The sequence below is a fragment of the Harpegnathos saltator genome, unplaced genomic scaffold (genome assembly GCF_003227715.2).
Source record: "Harpegnathos saltator strain DR-91 unplaced genomic scaffold, Hsal_v8.6 scaffold7, whole genome shotgun sequence".
In the NCBI taxonomy this organism is placed as follows: Eukaryota; Metazoa; Arthropoda; class Insecta; order Hymenoptera; family Formicidae; genus Harpegnathos; species Harpegnathos saltator.
In genome coordinates, this window is record NW_020230537.1 from 593850 (window position 1) to 618820 (window position 24971).

Sequence of the window (24971 nt, forward strand, 5' to 3'; positions counted from 1 at the left end):
TCTACAAATATAAACTGCGCGACTGAGAAATACATAAATTATTATTTTTTAACATACGGCATTATTTTCTAACGGCAGATGTACTGTGTGTGTCAGAGGTTGTATGGGAATTTCTGAGAGGCATGGAAGAAGAGACTAGCCTCCCTAATGTCAGATCTGCCTTAAACATCCTGCTATGTATATATATAACATCGAGTACATCTTAGAAATAAAAAAGACGAAACCATTGTGAATCTCGATGACTCTGTTCGATATGCGGAAATTCCCAAAACCAAGCATCTAAGAAGTATAAAAAGATTCGTTTTTGAAACTCTCGCACGGTACACAAAACAAAAATTAGTAAAATCACATGTAAAAAATTTACCAATTGCGATCTAACACTGATAATGAGAAATTATTCGTCAGGAGATGAAAAACCGCAATGTGCACGAGTCTGTATATATATATATATATATATATATATCCGTGTCTTCTATGACCACGCGATTGTTTCTCAGAAAATGAAACTTTTTCAAAAAGCTATCTCGCACGAAGCAAGAGGGAAATTCTCGCGGAAAATAAATTAAAAACTTTATATACTCGGCAGATGAATAATTTTTCGGGAAGCAAGAGGACGCACAACTCGACTTCAAGGAATTATCTCGATCACACGATGCGGTCCACCGCGGATCTCGATGTCGCTCGAGGATGTATCTTGAAGAATAAGAGCAACGGCGTCGCGGGAATGGCGAGGTCCTCAGAAGCACTTTCTGTGCACGATAAACGGGCCCGACTCATCGTACTCCTGCTTGGAGATCCACATCTGCTGGAACGTGCTGAGACTGGCGAGGATTGAACCACCGATCCACACCGAGTACTTCCTCTCGGGCGGCGCGATTATCTTAATCTTCATGGTAGCTGGCGCGAGCGCCGTGATCTCTTTCTGCATGCGATCGGCAATACCCGGATACATGGTGGTGCCGCCCGACAACACTGAATTCGCGTACAAATCCTTGCGGATGTCGACGTCGCACTTCATGATCGAGTTGTAAGTCGTCTCGTGTATGCCGCAGCACTCCATACCCAAGAAACTCGGCTGGAACATCGCCTCTGGGCAGCGAAAGCGCTCGTTGCCGATGGTGATGACCTGGAATCAACATACCCCGTTACGTCTTCGTCCACTGACCGCGCGCGACCAGGCAATCCATGACGACTTAACGCTCGCCGACGTGAACGTGCGCGATTAATGTTAATGAGCGCTCAAACCCCCACCGCCATCTCGTCGCGACGTTCTCTTACATTCTCAAGAGTTAAGCTTTCTATGTATTCGCCGGTTGTACTGTGAGTTTATCTCGAAGGAGAGATAGATTCACAAATTGGCGAGAACATTGAATTTATTTTATTAAAAATGAACGTTCAGAATATTTTAAGCGATATCGCTCTGTATTGTCTCAAGTGCTCCGTTACGCGTTCCTACGCGGAGAAAAAGGTTTTTAATTGAATTAACGTGGCAATGAATGTCATCAACCTCGTTCAATCAAACTCGTTTTAACTTTTAAAGGCAACAGAATTTTTGGCTTTTATCAGCTGTTCTCATTCGGTTCAAAAAATTAAAAGTTCCGTTTCCTTCTAAACTAAAATATGTATTTGTTGATTGTCACGTTGATTCAGCCAATATTTTCTCTCCGTGTAATAGCGATCGCCGAGTTTATAAATAATTCACGATGCACATACACTGCTGTATTATTAGAACGTAGTTATCTCGATGTGCGATTTTAACGGCGTATCTAATAATCGCCGAGCAAGCCACTCTCTGTCTGAGTCTCAAGGCCACGACTGAGGGGCGGCCGCTGCGCTTCGTGCATTAATCGCGCAAGTCGCGCGGACATTGCACTCGTGAAACACATCGCGATGCGAGGTAGGTCCTCGTGCGTTACCTGGCCGTCCGGTAGTTCGTAGCTCTTTTCCAAGGCGCTCGACGCCGCGGCCGTCGCCATTTCATGCTGGAAGTCCAAAGCCACGTAGCACAGCTTCTCCTTGATGTCGCGCACGATCTCGCGCTCGGCGGTAGTCGTAAAGGAGTAGCCTCGTTCAGTCAGAATTTTCATCAGGTAGTCCGTCAAGTCACGTCCTGCCAGATCTAAGCGTAGGATGGCGTGCGGTAGCGCGTATCCTGAAAAGACAAGTCACACACGCGTCATCCTATTGCTTTCCAGAAGACGTCAATTAATACGATTGACAACTCTCCTCAATTTAAGATACGGCTGATATTAATTTCTTTTAGGTCCCGTGATAACAACGGGCAAGCATATCCAGTGAACACTAACTAACAACAGCATAACACTGGTGTTATAATTTCCAACTCAACAATGTGTCATATAACATACGTAAACGTAAACGTTTACATGGTTGAATGAAAAATTATAATATTTGTGTTAATATTACTGTTGGTTGGTGTTTACTGGGGAGACGATCATACCCTCGTAAATCGGTACTGTGTGAGACACCCCATCGCCGCTGTCCAGGACGATGCCGGTCGTGCGACCCGACGCGTACAGCGACAGGACAGCTTGAATAGCGACGTACATAGCCGGTGTGTTGAAGGTCTCAAACATGATCTGCGTCATCTTCTCGCGGTTGGCTTTCGGGTTCAACGGTGCTTCCGTCAGCAGCACAGGGTGCTCCTCCGGAGCGATTCGCAGCTCGTTGTAGAATGTGTGGTGCCAGATCTTCTCCATGTCGTCCCAATTGGTGACGATACCGTGCTCGATGGGATACTTGACGGTGAGGACACCTCGCTTGCTCTGCGCCTCATCGCCGACGTAGCTGTCTTTCTGCCCCATACCCACCATGATTCCCTAAACATGTCTCTGATTAGAATAACGTGCTCGATGAAAAAATCGGTTTATTCGAGTAGTTACTCTCTGCATCGACTTCTCGTTTTACATCTTGTTACCTGGTAACGAGGTCTTCCAACAATGGACGGAAACACGGCTCGGGGAGCATCGTCCCCGGCGAATCCAGCCTTACACATTCCAGATCCATTGTCGATCACCAATGCGGCCACGTCGTCGTCGCACATTTCGGCAGGGTGTATTATTGCTTTACACGGTGGATACGGTGTCGTGACGATGTTGAATTTCGCCGTTTGGTAACTATTAACGACGCAAACAGATAACTAGGACAATCTGGGAGGATTGAACGGACTAAATGTTACACCGTCCTCGCGTGACATTGGCTTCTGGAGCATTGCATTTTCCTAGAAGGAAGAGTTGCGCTTTATATGAGCTCCCCTCCTGTTGCCGTAACTCCGCAACGCACATGAATGTCCGTTTTTACGCCGAGACGTCGGAAACCACGTCGGTGGATCTTCGAAGCCGCTTAACAATAACAGATTTCTTTCGTAATCAGTGTAAAGAGAGTACTTTCACTCGCTGCAGAACGAAGATTCGTGATTAGACGATCTTTTTAGTAGTAAAGAGCTGCTTGTGCACTTTGCGAATTACATGATGAAGACGTTATTAAAAAAAAAAAAAAAAAAAATAGAACAAACAGTCTAGTATAACATATGAAATATGAATACACAAGTGTGATGTATAAATAGAAGAATGTGAACAAACAAAATTCATAAATACATCTCGTTCTCTTATCAGCATGATGTGGCGCTATGTAATACACGGGTTCAATATACAGACTGAACTTGCCGACATTACGAAAACATTGTGATATTCATCAGATAACATTCCTGCATTTCTTACATTTTATAGAGAATATCCAGATTTTTAATACAGGACTTAATTGCTCTTTAATGCATGCCAATTACTCTACTGGCAGTTACTAACCACTTGTAATGTTATCTCTCCATTGAATGTGCAAAGTTCTCGCGGTAACTAGAGCATACGTTTCTCTGCGTTCTTTTCAAGTCTCTTGCATTGATCTTCCTACAGATTTTCGGTGAACCGCAGTTTCTTTAGATATAGCGCGAGAATGATGTGTAATTTCATTTGCAAAAATCTTTTTAAGCGAACAAATGCTACAAAAAAGAAAAAAATGTTCCTTAAAATCTACTAAAAGTATCTGTTAGTTTTGTGACATATGCAAATGTGTCTCTCCTTCTTCCGACACTCCGTCTCTCTCTCTCTCTCTCTCTCTCTCTCTCTCTCTCTCTCTCTCTCTCTCTCTCTCTCTCTCTCTCTCTCTCTCTCTCTCTCTCTCTCTCGTTCTTTCCCAAGTGAACAAGATATTATTCCATTATTCCTTTTAATTATACGATATGTAAGGTATATCACTTATGACCTAGAGTACTAACAGCAACATTTCAATAAATTGTCATTGAAGCTTTGAGATAGAGGTTTCTCGATTCTCTGCGATTTCTGCTCACATCACATAATGACAAAATTGGACAAAAAGAGATAACGAAAGCTCATGAGGTTAATAGGGCAACAAGCCAAGAGATGTCTTAATTGTTTTAGATTGCCTCCTACAAAAGTGTGCAGTCTTTTAAAAATAGATTATCAATGTAAACCTCAAAATACATGTGTGAAAGATATTATAAAAATTTTAACATCATCTTTACAGAAAATTTATAACAGAAAGAGAGAGAGAGAGAGAGAGAGAGAGAGAGAGAGAGAGAAAGAGAGTAACTATCTATATTTCCTAAAATTTATAATGAACTTATAGTGCTTACAGCTATCAAGAAGACTCATATATTTATCGAAAAACATAACTGAGCGATATAAGAATGAATATCGTTTTTTTTTTATTGATTCAATAACGCACATATCAACGTGGCTACTGAATCGCAGTCACTAGTTTCATTGCGTTCGCATCACTTGCGGATAACAAGCTTTATTCCATTAAGGATATTTTACAAACCAGCGCACATTACAGCGAGTCGCTGTTCCGTAGAATGATCGCCTATCAGAGCATCCTTACAATCGCCGTATTACGCTCCCTAATTAACTGTTCAGCTAATGATACTAATTAGGCTGTGAAATTAAGTACTCATTCTAGTTTGAGATTTTTGCATAAAACGACTCCTAATATTTTTAACGATACGATGCTGGTAATAAAAAAGGACCACGTACAAACAATTGCACTCGCGAGTCATGTTATATAAAATATCCGGTTAAAAATTAGACAAGCGGCACTCACTACTTTGCAATTATATACACTTATATACACACGCGTTCATATATACATGCACACACGCACACAGACATCTCTAATTAACGAGAGGTGCATGTCAGAATAGCGTGAGGAAAGCAATCGAAAGAAAAAAAAAAAATACTATAATTGTGAAGTACAGCGCAACTTCGAAAAATTAACAAAATATTTCGAGTTACACGTGTGAGTTTACACAAGGACCATATAATCTAAACAAAACAAAAAGGAAAATATCAAACATTTTTTCTTGGTATTCTCCTCTCGTTTTTGATGATTCCGACGTGCACTTCCGCGCAGATAGACATCGATATCGTTTCATCTTTATACAAATACTGCACAAAAAGCAGTATTATATCTCGGTATTTGAGAATGTTCTTTATAAAATAGTTGGATTCTTCGAATAATGAGAATAAATTAGGAAGTGTCGACTGCCAACGTCATTTTATCGCAATAATTTATCATTTAAGAGAATCTACTTATCCCAGAGACCGGCCTCCTTCATACGCTTTTGAAAGCATTTCTCCAAGGCATTGGCACAACGGTAATACTCAGTGCCAGGACTGTTATACAATCTACAGTTTGTGAAAATCCGTATCATGTCCGCTGTAAATAGTTTTTTAGTTACGTAGTATTTCGCGTTCAGGCGATCGTGCATGGTCTTGAGATCTGTAACGCAAACAAATGCATCTTTAGCTCTCCGTTTATGTTATATTCAACCGGCTCTTGTTACGATTGTACTCGCATTAAACTGTATGGCATTAAACGATATCGGCAAATATATGAATAGTTTTTATGGACTCACCCATAGGATACTTTATGTGATCATAATAATCCGGAACATCGTTCTTGTCTACAGGTTTCAGAAAAGGCCAAGCTGCGCTGTGCTTCTTGACACTGTTGAGAATACTGTTCAACGAGTTATACAGAGAATCAGCTGTCTCTAGACTCGGGTCTATCGTCTCTGAACTCGGTGTTGCTTTCGTCACACCGCGCGTTCTAGTCTGGGCGGAACTTTTCCATCCAGTCTCATGAATTCCCGGGATAGATTCGATGGGGATGCCCCTCACGCCTTCCTTGAAACACGTCAATCCCGGGTGCACTTTCGGTACTTCCTGTTGCTTCTGATGAATCAGTTTCTTGACGATTTCCTTTTGCTTTCTGATGACCGCTGTGAATTCAGTGTATACAATCCTCGCGTTCAGCTCGCAATGCATCAACATCGCGCTCACGTAGTATTTGATGTATCCGTTATAAACCGACTTGGGTAGCTTGATGTCGTTGCTGAATCCTTGTTTTCTAAAGTATCCAATTGCGAAATCGTCCGCGAATGTGAGAAAATGCAATATATTGTTTTTGATATGATAATCCTTCAACATGTTCATTAAATGCGTTCCGTAACCTTTTACTTGCTCGTGACTCGTTACCGCACAAAATACTATCTCCGTGAAGCCCTGGCTCGGGAACATACAGAAACAAATACCACCGATTGGTCGACCATCCTTTATCAAGGCTAGTGTCTTATGTTTGCTGTATAATAAATAATATTATATTATATTATTGAATGACCGAACGAAAAAGAGTATTTTATGTATCGACATTTGAGATACTACTCACGGATCAAAAACAAGCTGTGTTATGTACTCTTTAGGAGTTTTAGGTAACTGATGGCTGAACACATCTTGCAACCCTATCAGCCAAAGCATAGTCTGCTTAGATACTGGTCGCGTAAGGCTATTTCCAACTACATGAAACTCTATGATCTTTTTACTTTCTTCCATTTTGGCAGTTTCGTCCCGTGGAACATTCGGTGGGAATACTGCATCAGAACCTGACATATAATTAGTATCGTTAATAGATGCAACGATTTCAGCGATGGTATCGTCTGGCAGATCCTCAAAATTATCATCAATTTTTCGCTTCTTCGCATCAACTCGTGCTCCATCCGTGTTAGGACGTTTCTCCTGAAGTTTCTTCACTCCAGGACAGATGTTTATCGTCGTAAAGTTATCTTTTTCATTCGGTGTGACTGTGACCTTCTCAAATTCTCCCGCCTTCCTTGTTTGATGTCCTTTTGATTCCAAAGCAGTTTGCAGATGAGAAGGTGGTGCTTGTTTAAAATCAGGATTCCAGATGGGTGAGTTGTCGGAATAAATTTCTTCATCCAACATTGAAAGAAACCTTGAATATAACATAGATTATGAATTAATTGTAATATATTCATGTGACATAAGTGCAAGAAAATAAAAAGAAATTTGCGATATACTTTGGAAAATGTGTTAAAACCAGAACTCTCTTCTCCGGCGCTATTTTGTCTCTTTCGCTGTGGCATTTGTCCATTAATTGTCTACATACTGGCCTAAATACGGCTTGCAACAGAGTTTTTCCAAAGGCTAGGGGAGTATCGTGATGCGTTAAAGAGTCACAAAATGCAGGCACATGGCAGAAGACAAGCCAACGGGTATAATTAACTTTGTAAGCCGGAGCTTCTTCCGCATTGACTGTCGTTCGTCTAGCGCTGGGCGCTTCGAAGTTCCAATGATTCAGGCAGTGCAAAAACATTTTCGCCATGTCGCACATACCTTGCCATTCTCTCGGTGACAAATGGCTAAATTTATGCAAGACGAAATTCATTACGGCTTTCGCTATACTAGGTCTTTCAAATGGTGGCTGCCCCAACGGGCCTTCTACAATCGGTTTTGCCATAGACATAATACATTTTCTCAACAATTTATATAAATAGTAATATACTTTCTTAGTATCAATATCTTCTTCCCTATGTATACTCATAAATATATTGTCAGCATCAATAGCCATTCCTAGCAATCTGTTAATTTCTTCCTCAGGTTGAGATGTTAGATGCGTAATATGACTTTCTAAAGAATGATTACACAACTTGCATGGATCAAAGAAATTAATTACAGGCTGCTGTGTGTCACCTTTCTGTGGTTTTGTGAATGGTTGTGCGTTTTTCCAACTGGTGCATTTGCATTCTTCTATCTGGCAAGTGCTATAGGTTGCAAGTTTCAACAGTTTTTTGGTTCGAGGTAAGTTGAACATTTGCTGCTTGCGTTGCTGTATCCTTTGAAGATTATTCTGGCGACTTCCCGGATTATGTTGCCTAGTTGTGTTTTGATCTCTGCTATTACCATCCTGTTGTAAAGTACTGGTAACAGGTTGTCCATTTTCTTCCGATGAGGCTACTATAGTATGATGATTGATATCCTCAGATGCCATCCTTAGAAAAGTTATTACAATATATTAAATGTTACATGTTATATTAAACTGAGCAATATTATTTCTTTTTGTAAATTCCAAGTACACTTGTAAACAAACTATATTCGTATGTAAATTAGGTTAATCATATATTAAGGAATTCAACAATAATTTTTTGAAAGAGATCAATATATGTGTGAAATATTAACTTACTTTCTTAAATATTCCTTCTATAAGATAAATAGGTAGATAAATCAAATTTCAATTCAACGTGATCAGAGTCAACGATTCTTCTTACTTCGACTGTTGTTGGTTCGAGTATTGGACAAGAAATATTTATTATTATGATAATTTAACCTAAATAGACGGTTTTGGGATATTTGTCACACCATTACGACCAGCATTTTTCACAATTTTCTACATTTGTTACTATTGTTGTTAATTTAATACACAATTTTCTGACAGATTAGGTTATGTGAATTGTTCTTGTGCTGTGAGATACATACTACGAAGTATACAGAGGGCATTATCGTCTGCTGTCAGAAATTTAAATTCTCTGAAATATATAGGAAGACCACAATTAAAAACGGTTTAAAAGCAATTTAAAAATTTAAAATGTTGATATAGAATTTTTATGAATTTCTATTGAAATAAAAGGGTTATAAGAATTTAGAAAAAAAGTCACAATTAATGCATACATTATTTTATTAAAGTATACTTACACAAACAATAATTTTGAATTTCCCATAAAAATCACAACAAATTATTCGAACAACTTAGTAATAGAAGGAAAAGTAATGAAGGAATATTTATCGTATTTATTTCATATTTAATGAAAAAGATCGTGCTTTCTCATAGATATGTTTTTATTTCATTGTTGTACATACAAATAGTACACTAAAAGCAGTATTCTTTTTAATATTTATATTTTGCCATTCCTTTTGTTTATAAAAAATTAGTTTCATAAGTATGAACAAATTAGGAAATATTAATCAGTATTTATTATTAGAAAGAGAATACCAACTGTATAAGTATAGTATATTATCTTCATTATCATCATAAACTAAAAGAATTCTACATGTCCCATAGGCCAATTTCTTTCATACGTGTTTGAAAGTATTTTTCTAGAGCATTTGCACAACGATAGTATTCAGTATCGAGGCTATTATACAATCTACAATTTGTAAAGATACGCGTCATATCAGCTATAAATAACTTCCGAATTGTATAATATTTGGTTTTCAAACGATCTTCCATAGTCTTGAGATCTGTAACACGAAAAGTTGAGTCATTAGTTCTAGATTTATTATCTTAAACTACATAATTTTGAAATCTTATCGATCAGTTTATGACTCCATAAATCGTCTGGATCTTAAAAGATGTATGAATATTTTCTTATATAGACTTACCCATAGGATATTTTATGTGATCATAATAGTCTGGAACTTCGTCCTTATCAACAGGTTCCAAGAATGGCCAAGCCGCGCTGTGATTTTTCACGGTACTTAGAACATTGTTCAAAGCATTGTATAAGGAATCTGACATGTCTATACAGTTTTCCACTGGTTCGGAACCTTGCGCTCCTTTCGCGATGCCTCTCGTCCTGGTTTGCATGTGACTTTTCCAGCCGGTTTCACGAATACCTGGAATTGATTCCACAGGAATGCCTCTTACACCTTCTTTAAAGCATATTAAACCAGGATGAACCTTTTGTATCTCTTGTTGCCGTTGATAAATTAGTTTCTTCACGATCTCTTTCTGCTTTCTCAAAACCGCTGTAAATTCAGTATATACTATTTTGGCATTCAGCTCACAGTGCATCAACGTCGCACCCTCATAATCTTTGATGTATCCCTGATACATAGATTTGATTAGCTTTATGTCTTTACTGAAACCTTGCTTCTTGAAGTAACCAATTGCGAACTCATCCGCAAACGTCAAAAAATGCAGTATATTGTTCTTGATGTGATAATCTTTCAGCATATTCATCAAGTGAGTTCCATAACCTTTCACTTGCTCTTGGCTCGTTACCGCGCAAAAGACTATTTCGGTAAATCCCTGACTAGGGAACATGCGAAAACAGATGCCACCAATCGGTCGACCACCTTTTATCAGAGCCAATGTCTTGTGTTTTCTGCATGATAAAGAAAATACAAACCATAACGATTTCCAATGATAAACAAGCGAAAAGTTTTGTTTACTATTAATTTAAAAGATTCAAATTTAAATTGGTGAAAGGTTTTAGTACTTACGGATCGAATACGAATTGAGATATATAATCTTTGGGCATTCGAACCAACTGATGACTGAATACGTTATGTAATCCTATCAGCCAAAGCATAGTTTGTTTAGACACAGGTTGTGTGAGACTATTCCCAACAACGTGAAATTCTATGATCTTTCTGCTTTCTTCAATTTTGGCGGCTTCGTCGCGTGGAACATCCGGTGGAAATACAGCATCAGGGCCGCACATATAATTCGGGTCGTTAATGGTCGCAACGATTTCGGCGACAGTCTCTTCCGGTAGATCCTCAAAAACCTCTTCGGTTTTCCGTCACTTCGCATCAGAACGTCCTAACTCGGACTGGAAACGCTTTTCATGAAGCTTCCTCACCACTGGATTTATATTTACCGTTGTATAATTATCTGCTTCATTAAATGTGAAAGTGATCTTCTCAAATTCACTCGTCTTTCTCGCTTGCTGTCCTTTTAATTCCATAGCAGCTTGTAAGTGAGAAGGCGGTTGTTGTTTAAAATCAATGTCCCAGATAGGCGAATTGTCAGAATAAATTTCTACTTCCAACATTGAAAGAAACCTGGAACATAAAAGATTATGTACCTGTAATGATATGTATATTTATGAGACAATGTTCTAAAAAAGGTCATACTTGGGAAAATGCGTTAAAACTAAAACTCTTTTCTCTGGTGTTATTTTATCTCTTTCACTATGACACTTGTCGATCAGTTGGCTACAAACTGGCTTAAATACAGCTTGTAGTAAAGTCTTGCCAAAGACTACAGGAGTATCATAATGCTGCAAAGAGTCGCAAAATGCTGGTACATGACAGAAAACAAGCCAACGAGTATAATTAATTTTATAAGCAGGTGCTTCTTCCGCACTAATTGTCATCCTTCTGGCATTAGGTGCTTCAAAGTTCCAGTGATTTAAACAGTGCAAAAACATTTTTGCCATGTCGCACATTGCTTGCCATTCTCTTGGAGATAGGTGACTAAATTTATATAAAACAAAATTCATTACTGCTTTTGCTATGCTAGGTCTCTCGAATGGTGGCTGTCCCAATGGACCTTCTATAGTCGGTTTTGTCATAGACAAAATACACTTTCTCAACAAAGTATACAAATAATAATATATCTTCTTAGTATCAGTATCTTCCTCTCTATGTATACCCATAAAAATGTTATCAGCATCAACAGCCATACCCAATAATTTATTTAATTCTTCCTCAGATTGTACTCGCAGATGCGAGATATGACTTTCCAAAATATGTGTACATGTTTTACACGGATCTAGAAAATCTATGACAAGATGTTGAATATCATCCTTCTGTGATTTTACAATAGATTCTGTATGTTTCCATGCAGTACACTTGCACTCAGGTATTTGGCAAGCACTATAGGTTGCAAGCCTCAACAATTTTTTCATTTGTGGCCAATTAAACATTTGCTGCTTGCGTTGTTGTATTCGTTGGAGATTACTCTGTCGAGTTCCCTGTTCTTGAGGTTTTGTTGAATTTGCATCTTTACTATCACCTGTACTTTGTGATGTACTAGTAACAGATTGACCAATTTCTTCAGTAGAAACCATCATTGCATTACGATTTGCTTCTTCAGATGTCATAGTTCTAAAAAGTTAATATTATATTTGCATCACAGTAACTTAAAATTAATAACTAATAATAAAATTAATAATTCAATTTTATACTAAGATTACATATTATTGAAACAGAAAAGTAAATTAATATATAAACTTACCTTCAAATTTTTATATAAATTGTAATTTAAATCAGTGATTTAAACTATAATACACAATAAGTCAAATATTTGACTACACTTTTTACTCTCAGTAATATCGTTTGTTTCGGTTGCTGACTACCAACCAATTATTATAGTTCCAATGACGTCAAAATACCAGCTATATAGCCCTTTCACTTTCCAGTTATACATGAACACGAGTCATATCATACATTCTTTAAATTCTGACTTTTGTTCGTTCAAATTGCGGCGGGACGATGAATGGTGAAGTAGCATATGCACTTCTCTTGTGAAAATTCGTATAGGTTAGAATCGGACTACTCGGAAATCAATCCGTCACACACACCCATAGCACCGATGACACCCTAACAAAGACTTAAGGCCAATATTACATGTTTCATACGACAAGCTAGTTGGACGTTCCGATTGGCTGTTAGATAGAGAATTTCTAAGCGACATCGCTGGCGCGAATTAACCGACGACGACGACCCTCTTGCCGATACGAAAATTTACCCAGGGTCCATTTCTTACTGCTTACGCTTACAACCTTATTCTTGCAGCCATTGTAGATGGGCCTTTATATTGGCTGCGTTCCGATATTCACTGTCAATACTGAAATTCTATAATATATGTGACACGAGCTATAGATTTTTAGTACCAGCAATGAATATCGGAACGCAGTTATCTCATCGGTGGTAACACCGATGAATTTAAATTTAATATAAGAAATCGATTTATCAATAGTTTTATAAAAAATATTTTGAACAAACTTTTGTATAGTTAGAAATTTCTGTCTTTTAATTTTAATGTATTTAGCCATGCATCACGTTTGTCTTTTATCTTAGAAAATCTATGCAAATTTATATATCACCAGCAGTATCACATAATATAAATCATTTAACATAAAATGCATTTCTACTGACTCAATAACGTAAATATTACTGTCATTGAATCACAATCATTAGTTTTATTTCATTTGCATCACTTGCAGGTAACAAGCTTTATTTTATTAATGATATTTTACAAACCAGCATACATTACAATGAGTTGTTTTGTAAATTTCGTTATTTACTAGAGTGCGCGTCCTTACAATCGCAATATTGCACTCCCAAGTTAACTGATCAATTAATTAAACTGTGAAATTAAATACCCAGTCCACTCTGAGGTTTCAGCATAAAATCATTCACATTTTTAACAACACTGTGCTGGTAGTAAAAATACCACGTACAAACAATTGCATTTGCAAGTCATGTTATATAAAATACCCGATTGAAATTAGCCAAGCGACACCCACCACTTTGCAGTTATATACACTTATATACATATGTATTCATATGTACATACATACATACATACATTTCTTTCTAATTAACAAGAGGTGCATGTCAGAATAAATAAATGAAGAAAGCAATAGAAAAAAATGACGATCGCATTTGGTAAATATCTTGAAAAAGCATAAACCACTAGTATTGTTTAGAAGAAAATCTTACTGCAGTTGCAAAACAGCTGGCATTATAGTACAGAGTGCTGCTTTTTTTGCTAAACACATTCAATAAGATTGCGTAATTGTTCAACAACTTCAAAAAATTACTTCAAAATATGTTTTTCTTGGATTATGTGCGGAAATTTACAAACATTGTACGCACCTATGAAACCTGTGGAAAAATGAAAATAAATATTTCTAATATTCCCTTCTCGTTTTTAATGATTCCGACGTGCACTTCCGCGCAAATAGGTAGCTATTTCATCTTTTGTACAAATACTGCACAGAAAGCAGCATTATGTGTCGGTATGCACGAACGTTCTTTGTAAAATAGACTTCAAGTAATGAGAATAAATTAGGAAGTGTCGATTGCCAACATTATTTTATCGCAAAATGTTTACGAGAGTCCTACTTATCCCAGAGACCGGCTTCTTTCATACGCGTTTGAAAGTATTTCTCCAAGGCATTGGCACAACGATAATACTCAGTTTCAGGGCTGTTGTACAACCTACAGTTTGTGAAGATGCGTATCATGTCTGCTATAAATAGTTTCTTCGTTACATAATATTTCGCATTTAGACGATCGTACATTGTTTTGAGATCTGTAACGCAAACAAATGTATTATTAGTACTCCATTTGCATTATACTCGACCGGCTTTTCTTACGATTGTATTTCCATCAAATTGTCTACGCGATATCAGAAAATATATGAACACTTTTAGTGGGCTCACCCATGGGATACTTTATGTGATCATAATAATCTGGTACATCATTCTTGTCAACAGGTTTCAGGAAGGGCCAAGCTGTACTGTGCTTTTTGACGCTGTTGAGGACGCCGTTTAACGAATTATACAAAGAATCCGCCATATCAAGACTAGGATCCATTGGCTCTGAACCCTGCGTTCCCTTGGCTACACCTCGCGTTCTTGTTTGGGTAGAACTTTTCCAACCAGTTTCGTGAATACCTGGGATAGATTCGATGGGAATACCTTTCACACCCTCCTTAAAACATGTCAAGCCCGGGTGCACCTTCGGGATCTCCTGTTGCTTCTGATGAATCAACGTCTTAACGATTTCCTTCTGCTTCCTGATGACCGATGTGAATTCGGTGTATACAATCTTCGCGTTCAGCTCGCAATGCATCAACATCGCGCTCACATAATATTTGATGTATCCGTTATAAACTGACTTCGGTAGCTTGATATCTTTGCTGAATCCTTGTTTCTTAAAGTATCCGATAGCAAATTTATCCGCAAACGTTAAGAAATGCAGTATGTTGTTCTTGATATGATAATCTTTCAGCATGTTCATCAAATGAGTCCCGTAGCCTTTCACCTGCTCTTGGCTCGTGACTGCACAAAAAACTATCTCGGTGAATCCCTGAGTTGGAAACATGCGAAAACAAATGCCGCCAATTGGCCGACCACCTTTTATCAGAGCCAACGTCTTGTGTTTCCTGTACGATAGAGGAAATAATACCGACAATGATCTACAATGTTGAAATGACGAAAATATTTTAGTACTTACGGGTCGAAAACAAATTGTGATATATAATGTTTGGGCATTCTAACTAATTGACGACTGAATATATTGTGTAATCCTATCAGCCAAAGCATTGTTTGCTTAGACACAGGTTGTGTGAGACTATTGCCGACAACGTGAAACTCTATAATCTTCCTGCTCTCTTCAATTTTAGCCGTTTCATCGCGTGGAACATCCGGTGTGAATACCATATCAGGACCGCACATGTAATTGGGATCGTTGATGGTCGCAACGATTTGTGCGACAGTTTCGTCCGGCAGATCCTCGAAAGCCTCTTCGATTTTTCGTCTCTTCACATCGGAACGTCCTGTCTCAGAATGGTAACGCTTTTCGTGAAGCTTTCTCACCCCAGGACTGATATTTATCGTTGTGTAATTATCTTTTTCATTCAACGTGACAGTGACCTTCTCGAATTCCCCTGTTTTCCTTGCTTGATGGCCCTTTAATTCCAAAGCAGCTTGCAAATGAGAAGATGGTTGTTGTTTAAATTCAGGATCCCAGATAGGTGAATTGTCAGAATAAACTTCTACTTCCAACATTGAGAGAAACCTGGAACAAGAAAAATGTTATAACTGTTATATTTAAATCATCTCAAAAGGGACAGAAAAAAATCAGGACACATACTTGGGAAAATGCGTCAAGACTAGAACTCGTTTCTCTGGTGTTATCTTGTCTCTTTCACTGTGGCACTTGTCAATCAATTGGCTACAAACTGATCTAAACACAGCTTGCATTAGAGTTTTGCCAAAGGCTATAGGAGTATCGTGATGCTGAAAGGAGTCACATAATGCAGGTACATGACAGAAAATAAGCCACCGAGTATAATTAATTTTATAAGCTGGCGCTTCTTCCACACTAATGGTCCTTCTGGTACTAGGTGCTTCGAAATTCCAGTGATTCAGACAGTGCAAAAACATCTTTGCCATTTCGCACATAGCATGCAATTCTCTCTGAGACAAGTGACTGAATTTATACAGAACAAAATTCATTACTGCTTTCGCTATACTAGGTCTCTCAAACGGCGGCTGTCCTAATGGGCCTTCTATAGTTGGTTTTGTCATAGACAAGATACACTTCCTCAACAATGTATACATATAATAATATATCTTCTTAGTATCAGGATCTTCCTCTCTGTGTATACCCATAAAAAGATTATCAGCATCAATAGCCATACTCAACAATTTATTGAGTTCTTCCTCAGATTGTGTTTTCAGGTGAGTAATATGATTTTCTAAAGGATGAGTACAAGTTTTACATGGATCTAAAAAATTTATAACAGGTTGTTGTATATCGCCTTTTTGTGACTTCACAATAGGTTGTGCATTTTTCCAGCCGGTACACTTGCACTCAGTTGCTTGGCAAGCACTATAGGTGGAGAGCTTCATTAGTTTCTTAAGTTGTGGCCAATTAAACATTTGCTGCTTGCGTTGTTGTATTCGTTGAAGATTGCTTTGTCGACTTCCCTGTTCATGTGGCCTTGTTGAATTTACATCTCTACTATTGCCTGCAGTTTGCGATGTACTAGTAACAGATTGACCAGTCTCTTCAGAAGAAGTTATCATTGTGCTACGATTTACTTCCTCAGATGCCATGATTCTAAGGAAGAATTTTGTATTTATATTACAGCTAAAAATGCAGGTAAATGCAAATAGCAATGTTTGTGATACTAACTGTTACAAAAATTAAATGAATCAACATATTCTTACCTAGGAATTAAAAAAAAATGAATTTAAATCTAAATTAATCTGTGATTTTAATCGCTAGGAATCAAATCAACATACACAAACAATTGACTACACTTTTATTCCCAATAATACCAATTGTTTCTCTCTCTCTCTCTCTCTCCCTCCCTCTCTCTCTCTCCCTCACTCTCTCTCTCTCCCTCTCCCTCTCTCTCTCTCTCTCTCTCTGTTACCTGCTATAATTATCATAATATATATGTACATATATTTCTCTTCCAAATCTGATTACATTATATTTATCATTATATGATATTTGTTATTTCGTAAGATAACACTCCTTACGTTTGTTATTGTTCGTTTCCAAACACGTTTTTCATAGGTTAGATTAGTATCACAATATGTTATTCGTACATTCGAGTTTTTATTCATTGATAGAGTATCATGCTTTACTTTTTTTACGACTCTACGATTTTTTCTTTCATTATTTTATGTTTTAAAATCTCAAATTTTCACTTACTTTACAACAAATTTCCTGCGCATTTGACATCTTAACCTCACCGTTCGCAAAACATTCTGAAAGTAGTAAGAGTGGTAATATCGTCAGGTGTATGCCTACTTATCCGGAGAAAGGAAGCGAAAGGTTGATTGGCTGTCGTTTCACTACCGTTTTCACTGTGCGACATGCGTGCCGCGTCCTACATAAGGTACGGTAACTGTCGACCTCTATTTTGTCTCGATAACATCAGAGTACGGAGCACGCAATCTTTACTTCTCTCCATTCCAGTCGAAGCATATCTCGTACCATATATTCTTCAAGTTCTCATCGTTGTTCGTTTAAATTGCGAAGGGTCGACGAACGGCAAGCGTGTCATGTAGGTATCACATAATACCTCTTGTAAAAGATTCTTTACAGGTTAGAATCGGTCTGCTCGGAAATCAATCGATTACGTACATGCACGGTCGGGGCTGTAACCATATTGCAATTCAAACGGCAATCTCGCCAACTACCATGACGTTGTTCTCTTTCGCAGAAGTTCGATCTCGGCAGATAAGAGTTCTGCGGCATTTATCAGCTCGGTGATTTCGTCAGTCCGGTAAATCCCCTCCCAGACTATCTTTGCGTGCTTTCGCATTACTGTGCAATCATCGACGATCGCAATGGCCACCTGGGACGGTTCGTGTCCAGCGGAAGAGGAGTCCAACTACTTCGCGTATTCCGGTCAGAACGCGCCCGGTACCACCGTGGAAACTTGTCCGTATTTTGTCGGCAACGCAACCGGAAGCTCTGCATATCTGCCTAACATTGTCTCAGGAAACTACTATCCTCCTGCAACTGGTGGTCAGCACATGTATGAGCAGATCAGGTCTACCTCCAACGCTGGCTTCTGTACAAACATTCTGCCGATGCCATCGAACATGGTGCCTTTAGGAAACGCCTATCAGGAACATGTACTGCCAAATGCTCCATTAGTGGATGGCATGCGAGTATCAAACAGTTTACAGCATTCTGCAAAGGATACTCGACCCTCGCGCAGCATATCGCCCTCCTCCCACGGTAATTACCATCGGAATTTCAAAAATAGCAAAATAACCAATAATTTGCATGCATCTATGCTGGAAGAAGATAACAGCATTCAATCCAGCATAGTGGTAAATTCGAATTTACACCCCATGGCCAGTGAATTTGTCCCAAATTACACAGAATTTAAGAGGGATAGATTTAACAAGAGGGATAGTTTCAATAATCGTACAACTGGAAATAACTTCAATGCCAATGTACAGCGTTACCCACCAAAATCAGCTATGACTGATGTGTCTTCGTCGGATAATAGATATAATAAGGGCGAGAGACAGTATGATAATAAAAGAAATATGAATTATAAACAGAAGAATCCATATGATGCACAAGTTTCACCCAGATTCAACTATAAAGATACTTACAGGACATACAATGCAAAGAGTTACAACAAGTTCCAGAATAAGAAGTATTATAACAGAAGACATGAGACAGACACGTCTTCTGTTGAACAGTATGCCACTGAAAGACCTATTACAATTGAATCCACTGGTTCATTTGAATCCAATAGTGTAGTGGATAAGAATTCAGTTGATGCGGTTTCGGAGGACGACTCCTCGAACGTGAACATTAACGTGAATAGAGGAGAGACGTTTCCGCGTGAAAACAATGAGAATTTAGAAAGCGCTTCATCAAAAAGCAATGTGCAACGAAATGGCAAACCTAAGCGATTCAATAACCACGCCAACACTTCCAATTATTACAAATACAATCCAGACAATTCAGATAGGTCTGAACTCGTTGGTAGAATTACAAGGAGGTACACGGGTAACAGTAGAAGCGAGAGATACGAGAGCAATTACAAAGGTAGAAAGAACAATTTCAATCTTCAGACTGGTCCTAGAAGCAATGGCTACAGCAAGAGAAGTGGAAACGAAAAACTAGATGACAGAGATAGTAGAGACGGAGGAGGTAAAGATAGTAATGTGGAGACAATAAATTACAAGGAAAAGAAAGTGGAAAATTGGAGGGACAGAGCAGAGAATAACGGAACAACGGCGCATATGCAGAGGAGAAATCTCCAGAAAAAACTTGAAATTGGTATGTCTTACAGCTCTTAATCTTTTATTGATCCAATTCTCTTATTCCTTTTTTCCTCTTATTCCTTTTTATTTCGACTGAACCACGTGCCTATTATTATAATCATCTTAATTTGCTTGATTTGCGTAAGAAAAGTATAATTAATTTGCCATTGTTTTATTTATAGATGATGACGCGAGTCAGAGGGAGAGATTGTCGGAGCAGCTGAACAGAGGAACGTTGGAGTGTCTGGTCTGTTACGAGCACATCAAGCAAAACGACTACGTGTGGTCCTGCGGTAACTGCTATCACGTGTTACATTTGAAGTGTATTCAAAAGTGGGCGACGTCGTCGCAAATCGGTAGGTAGCGCCGATCTCTTCTCCGAATTTTTCCAAAATCACCAAATCTATTTTCTCATTTAGACAAAGGTTGGAGATGCCCGGCTTGCCAGAACGTGAGTTCCATTGTACCGGAGAATTACTACTGCTTCTGTGGAAAGATGAAGATGCCCGAATGGAACCGCCGAGATGTAGCGCACTCATGCGGCGAGACCTGTGGTCGTAATCTGTCGAAGAAGGGTTGCGTACACAAGTGTACTCTGCTCTGTCATCCTGGCTCTTGCCCACAGTGCGTGGCAATGGTGACCAAGTATTGCGGCTGTGGTAAAACCTCACAGACGCTCCAGTGCAGCGCTCACAAACCGCTGCTGTGCGACTCGATATGCGGCAAGGATTTGCCTTGCGGCAAACATGTCTGCGAAAAGAAGTGTCACCAAGGAGAGTGCGAATCGTGCGACAAGACTGTACAACAAAGTAATATATCTCGATTAATACAATTACATTAATACATACTCTAGTTGATACAATAGTCTGATTTAAATAGAGTTATCATTTATCATCATCGCGATATGCAATTGTAATGGTTTGGTCCGATTTTGTGCAGCATGTTTCTGCGGTAAGAAGACTCAGGAGGTACTTTGCCGTGCCAATGTTTCGGATACGTATTCCTGTGATAATATCTGTAACAAAAAGCTGGACTGCGGGAAACACAATTGTCGGAAGATCTGCCATCCGGGATCCTGCGAGTCTTGCTCTTTAACGCCCGACAAAGTCGTAAGCTGTTGTTGTGGTCAAATGCCGTTAACGGAGATCAGAGAGAGCTGTTTGGACCCCGTGCCAACTTGCGACAAGATCTGCTCGAAGACTCTCAAATGTGGCCAGCCTAGTAGGTGTCTGGGAAACGATGTTGTATCTTATTACCGTGTCTTTTTCTTCTGAGTCGATCGACTAAAGCATAGTTGATCCCATTTTCTCGCGAAGGTAATCCGCATACTTGCAAGGCGCCGTGTCACATGGGTGAATGCCCGGAATGTGACTTGACCAGCGATGTCAAATGTCGATGCGGTAATATGGACCGGGAGATAGCCTGCCGAGACCTGAAGAGCAAGGCGGATGATGCACGTTGTGAGAAACGCTGCAAGAAGAAGAGATCTTGTGGCAAACACAACTGCAATCAGCTGTGCTGCATCGACATCGAGCACATTTGTCCGTTACCGTGTTCCAAGACTCTGAGCTGCGGTCGGCATAAGTGCGAACAGAGATGTCACATAGGTAAGATTATCTATTTATATTAATAATCTATATAACATGACACACACACACACACACACATATCAGGGGTGATATTTATAATCAGATTTTATATATATTTAAGATGGTTTTAAATTCATCTTTGAATATTGTACGGTTTGTTTTATTATTAGCTACAAAGTATCTGAAAATAAACTTGCAACGACTTTAAATATGTAAAATCCTGATTATGCATATCGTCCTAGAATTGCAATGCATAATAATAAAATCTTGGTCTAGTCTTATTCAGACTTTTGTCTAAAGCATTTTCTTTTTTTTTTTTTTTCCAAATGCATTTCTTCCAATATATTTTAGGTGGGCATTTAAAATGGGTCCCCCTGTGTATTTACATATACAATACGAATATACGCAAAGTGCATTCTTTCTTCTTCGGACAGGAAGATGCCCGCCTTGTTGGCAAAGCAGCTTCGACGAGCTGTATTGCGAGTGCGGCGCTGAGGTGATCTATCCACCGGTTCCATGTGGCACAAGGAGACCCACCTGCAACCGGCCATGCTCACGTCAGCATCCCTGCGGACACGAAGTGCTGCATAACTGCCACAGTGAGCCTACTTGTCCACCGTGCAGTGTGTTAACTCAGAGATGGTGTCATGGCAAGCATGAGCTACGGAAGGCGGTACCATGTCACGTGAACGAGATCTCGTGCGGTCTACCGTGTAATAAACCACTCCCCTGCGGACGGCACAAGTGCATCACGATGTGTCACTCCGGGTCCTGCGAGAAACCCGGTCAATCGTGCACGCAACCTTGCGTTATCACGCGAGAATTATGTGGGCATATCTGCGCTACTCCATGTCACGATGGCAAGTGTCCGGATACACCCTGCAAAGAGACGGTTAAGGTGAGAACCACTTTATACACTTTATATACGTGTATATTTCCATTTATATACGGGATGACTAAAATGAGAAAACTCTCGTTTACACGTAGATTCAAATTGATCACAAAGGTCATCTATCATTTTGCAATCATGTAAGATTTTAAATTATTAATTAAAAAAAAAATTGTGTGTGTGCGTGGTAATGTGCGAGGTGTCTGTCTGTTCTCGCTGCACGCCAATCAGCAGCGAGCGAAAGATGAGATAATGTTCTTTCTTGTTTAGTTTGACCTGATCTACAAACAACAGGTATTATATAACTTACCGTTAGGCTTCCTATGTGTATGAGAGTTGTCATCTTTACAGCAAATTATGTAGATTTCCGTCGCTTCCAAGGCGATGGATAAACGGTTGGTATCGTCCATCTACTCACCGTAAAACTACTATACTTAACGATTACGTTGCAGGTGACATGCCAGTGTGGACATAGAACTATGAGCCGTACTTGCGTCGATAATGCGCGGGAATATCAGAGAATAGCCAGTAATATATTGGCTAGTAAGATGGCCGACATGCAGCTTGGTCACTCCGTTAATTTGGAGGAGGTGTTCGGACAAGGCGCGAAGAAGCAAAATCAACTGAAGACGTTGGAATGCAACGACGAGTGCAAGACGATTGAAAGAAATCGAAGACTAGCTTTGGGACTCCAGATTGTCAATCCGGACTTGAGCGGCAAGCTGATGCCGAGATACAGTGATTATATGAAACAGTGGGCCAAGAAGGATCCGCATTTCTGCCAGATGGTTCACGAAAAGCTGACGGAATTGGTGCAGCTTGCGAAAACATCGAAACACAAGTCCCGAAGTTACTCATTCGATAGCATGAACAGGGAGAAGCGCCATTTTGTGCACGAATCGTGCGAACACTTCGGCTGCGAGAGTCAAGCGTACGACGAAGAGCCGAAGAGAAACGTTGTCGCCACTGCCGTAAAGGATAAGGTACGTATCTCGCTCTACCGAATGCAATGCCTGTGCAATTTTTGTGACGATTGCGTCTCGTTTCAGTGTTGGCTACCAAGTTATAGTTTATTGGAAATAGTGCAGAGAGAGAATGGACAGAGAAAGGTTCCAGGACCGGTACTTAATGCTTCTAAAGGAAACAGTTCTACAAAGTAAGATATCTACTTACGATAATCATATAATTTTATTTCGTCAAGTGAAAAATCATCAGATCAATTAATGAATAACTAATGTATTGTAGGACTGTTTTATCGTTACCGGTGAAGAGTCAACAGTTGTCAACTTCCAAAATCCCTGATAAAGAAATAGACTATTTTGATTATCGAGGATAAATCAATATATAGATCGTAATCACTAGAATGTAAGACGCAGCTGCATAACGTGAAAGTTGTATGATGTGTATGATATTATAAACGGCACATATATATATATATATACACGCTTGATTTTAATACGGTTTGGATACTTCTTTTCGGCTTCGCTTTAGATCAATGGTTTACAATGAGAGAGAGAGCGAGCGAGGAGGGGGGGGGGGGAAGAAAACTTCTGGGATTTTAACAAAAAATGTCTTATTGGATCATCGATTACGTTTCAGAAATTGTATCGAAGAAAAGTGTTTAAAGTATATTGAAATCAAGTGCAAAACTATAATTGTATAATTAATATCGTGACTTTATAAGTCAAAAGTATAAGACAAACGTATCATAATGTTATTAATTATTTTCGACTTAGTTTGCAAATTATAAATTTCGATTGAAACGAGCATACAAAATTCGTCTCATGAAAATTAAAAAAATAATAACAAGATTGAATGCTTTCTCTGCATCTGCAGAAGATTTTGACGAATTGATTATTATCAGAACAATGTGTCATTTTAATGATGGTTTAAGATATATTCTTGTTGAAATACTCTCTTTAAACTGGCATGCTCAAAAGTGTGTAATAGCATAAAAAAGCACAGTCTTCAATATATATTTCCTCTTGTTGCCAAAAGTAACTATGTATTCCTTATTGATCCAAAACTGTATGTCGTAAGATATATAGTTCCTTTATATTCCAGAAATCTCTCATTATACCAACACTGTTTGTCACATTGAATATATTGAATATAATTACGTATATAAAAATTTTTTTAATGTTATTTTTTGTAAAGATTTTTGCGTACACGCAAAAAAGAAAATACATCATGATTAATTAAATTCATGATTCATCATGATTCATTAAATTCTTTTTATTTCTACACAATTGTCTCTTTTCTTTTTTCAACAATGTTTTACATAGTTGATAAGTATCTTGATATTTCTTTAATGTAATAACATGGTAATCCTGACTAGCACAGTAAAACAATAAACAATAGCGAAGTCTATACTACTTAAACTACGCTACTATTACAAGAAATAAATTTTTCTTTCTATCACGCATAGATATACAAAATACCTAAAATCAACTGACAGAACAAAGAGATTCCTACTTCTATATATTATTTTTGTTTGGTCAGAGGTATATTGCTAAGAATAAAGTCAGTGCTATGCGTAAGTGCTATATAATATAGAATGATATTTTTTATATTTTGAGGTGAAATATTTTGAAAATATGTTCAGAACATGTTTAGACATTCCTTTGTAATTCATTAATTATTAATTATTAATTATTACGGCAATTAATCTTGATTCAATTGCATGTGTATCGTAATTCACAGCATTATTAGAGATAGCTATGTTAAATTACCAAGTAGGAATTTTAAGAATTGATTACTCTCTAATTCAAATATTTATGTATGTTGTGTGAGAAATATCTATTGAAAACTTTAATAATATACCTTACATATT

At 38.4% G+C, this 24971-nt stretch overlaps 4 protein-coding genes and 1 pseudogene across 5 annotated transcripts; 1 reads left to right on the forward strand and 4 right to left on the reverse strand.

Moving 5' to 3' along the window:
- Positions 1-29: 29 nt before the first annotated feature.
- LOC105189671 (actin-5C) lies at positions 30-4102 on the reverse strand. The gene is made up of 4 exons (XM_011151939.3): positions 2936-4102; positions 2459-2837; positions 1917-2152; positions 30-1126 (listed from the first exon to the last, which is right to left on the reverse strand). Exons 1-4 carry the CDS (start codon positions 3059-3061, stop codon positions 737-739), a joined length of 1131 nt encoding a protein of 376 aa, XP_011150241.1. The 5' UTR covers positions 3062-4102; the 3' UTR covers positions 30-736.
- A 551-nt stretch (positions 4103-4653) lies between these two features.
- LOC105189672 (histone acetyltransferase KAT2A) lies at positions 4654-8850 on the reverse strand. Its single transcript, XM_011151940.3, has 5 exons — positions 8572-8850; positions 7409-8380; positions 6760-7323; positions 5948-6672; positions 4654-5811 (listed from the first exon to the last, which is right to left on the reverse strand). The coding sequence occupies exons 2-5, from the start codon at positions 8377-8379 to the stop codon at positions 5618-5620; spliced, it is 2454 nt and encodes an 817-aa protein (XP_011150242.1). The 5' UTR covers position 8380; positions 8572-8850; the 3' UTR covers positions 4654-5617.
- A 442-nt stretch (positions 8851-9292) lies between these two features.
- On the reverse strand, positions 9293-12758 carry LOC105189768 (histone acetyltransferase KAT2A-like; annotated as a pseudogene).
- Positions 12759-13307: 549 nt separating this feature from the next.
- On the reverse strand, positions 13308-17882 carry LOC105189674 (histone acetyltransferase KAT2A). Of its 2 annotated transcripts, XM_011151942.3 has the most exons (6): positions 17724-17882; positions 17577-17632; positions 16002-16973; positions 15363-15926; positions 14567-15291; positions 14243-14436 (listed from the first exon to the last, which is right to left on the reverse strand). In XM_011151942.3, exons 2-6 carry the CDS (start codon positions 17597-17599, stop codon positions 14243-14245), a joined length of 2478 nt encoding a protein of 825 aa, XP_011150244.1. In that variant the 5' UTR covers positions 17600-17632; positions 17724-17882. The 2 variants fall into 2 exon arrangements, with proteins under 2 accessions (XP_025161293.1, XP_011150244.1); XM_025305508.1 differs by lacking the exon at positions 17724-17882 and having other exon boundaries at positions 13308-14436; positions 17577-17717.
- Positions 17782-24139, forward strand: stc (nuclear transcription factor, X-box binding stc). Its single transcript, XM_011151941.3, has 10 exons — positions 17782-17931; positions 18091-19676; positions 19843-20016; positions 20080-20469; positions 20600-20881; positions 20977-21267; positions 21684-22147; positions 22591-23121; positions 23188-23294; positions 23384-24139. Exons 2-10 carry the CDS (start codon positions 18218-18220, stop codon positions 23472-23474), a joined length of 3789 nt encoding a protein of 1262 aa, XP_011150243.1. The 5' UTR covers positions 17782-17931; positions 18091-18217; the 3' UTR covers positions 23475-24139.
- Positions 24140-24971: the final 832 nt, after the last annotated feature.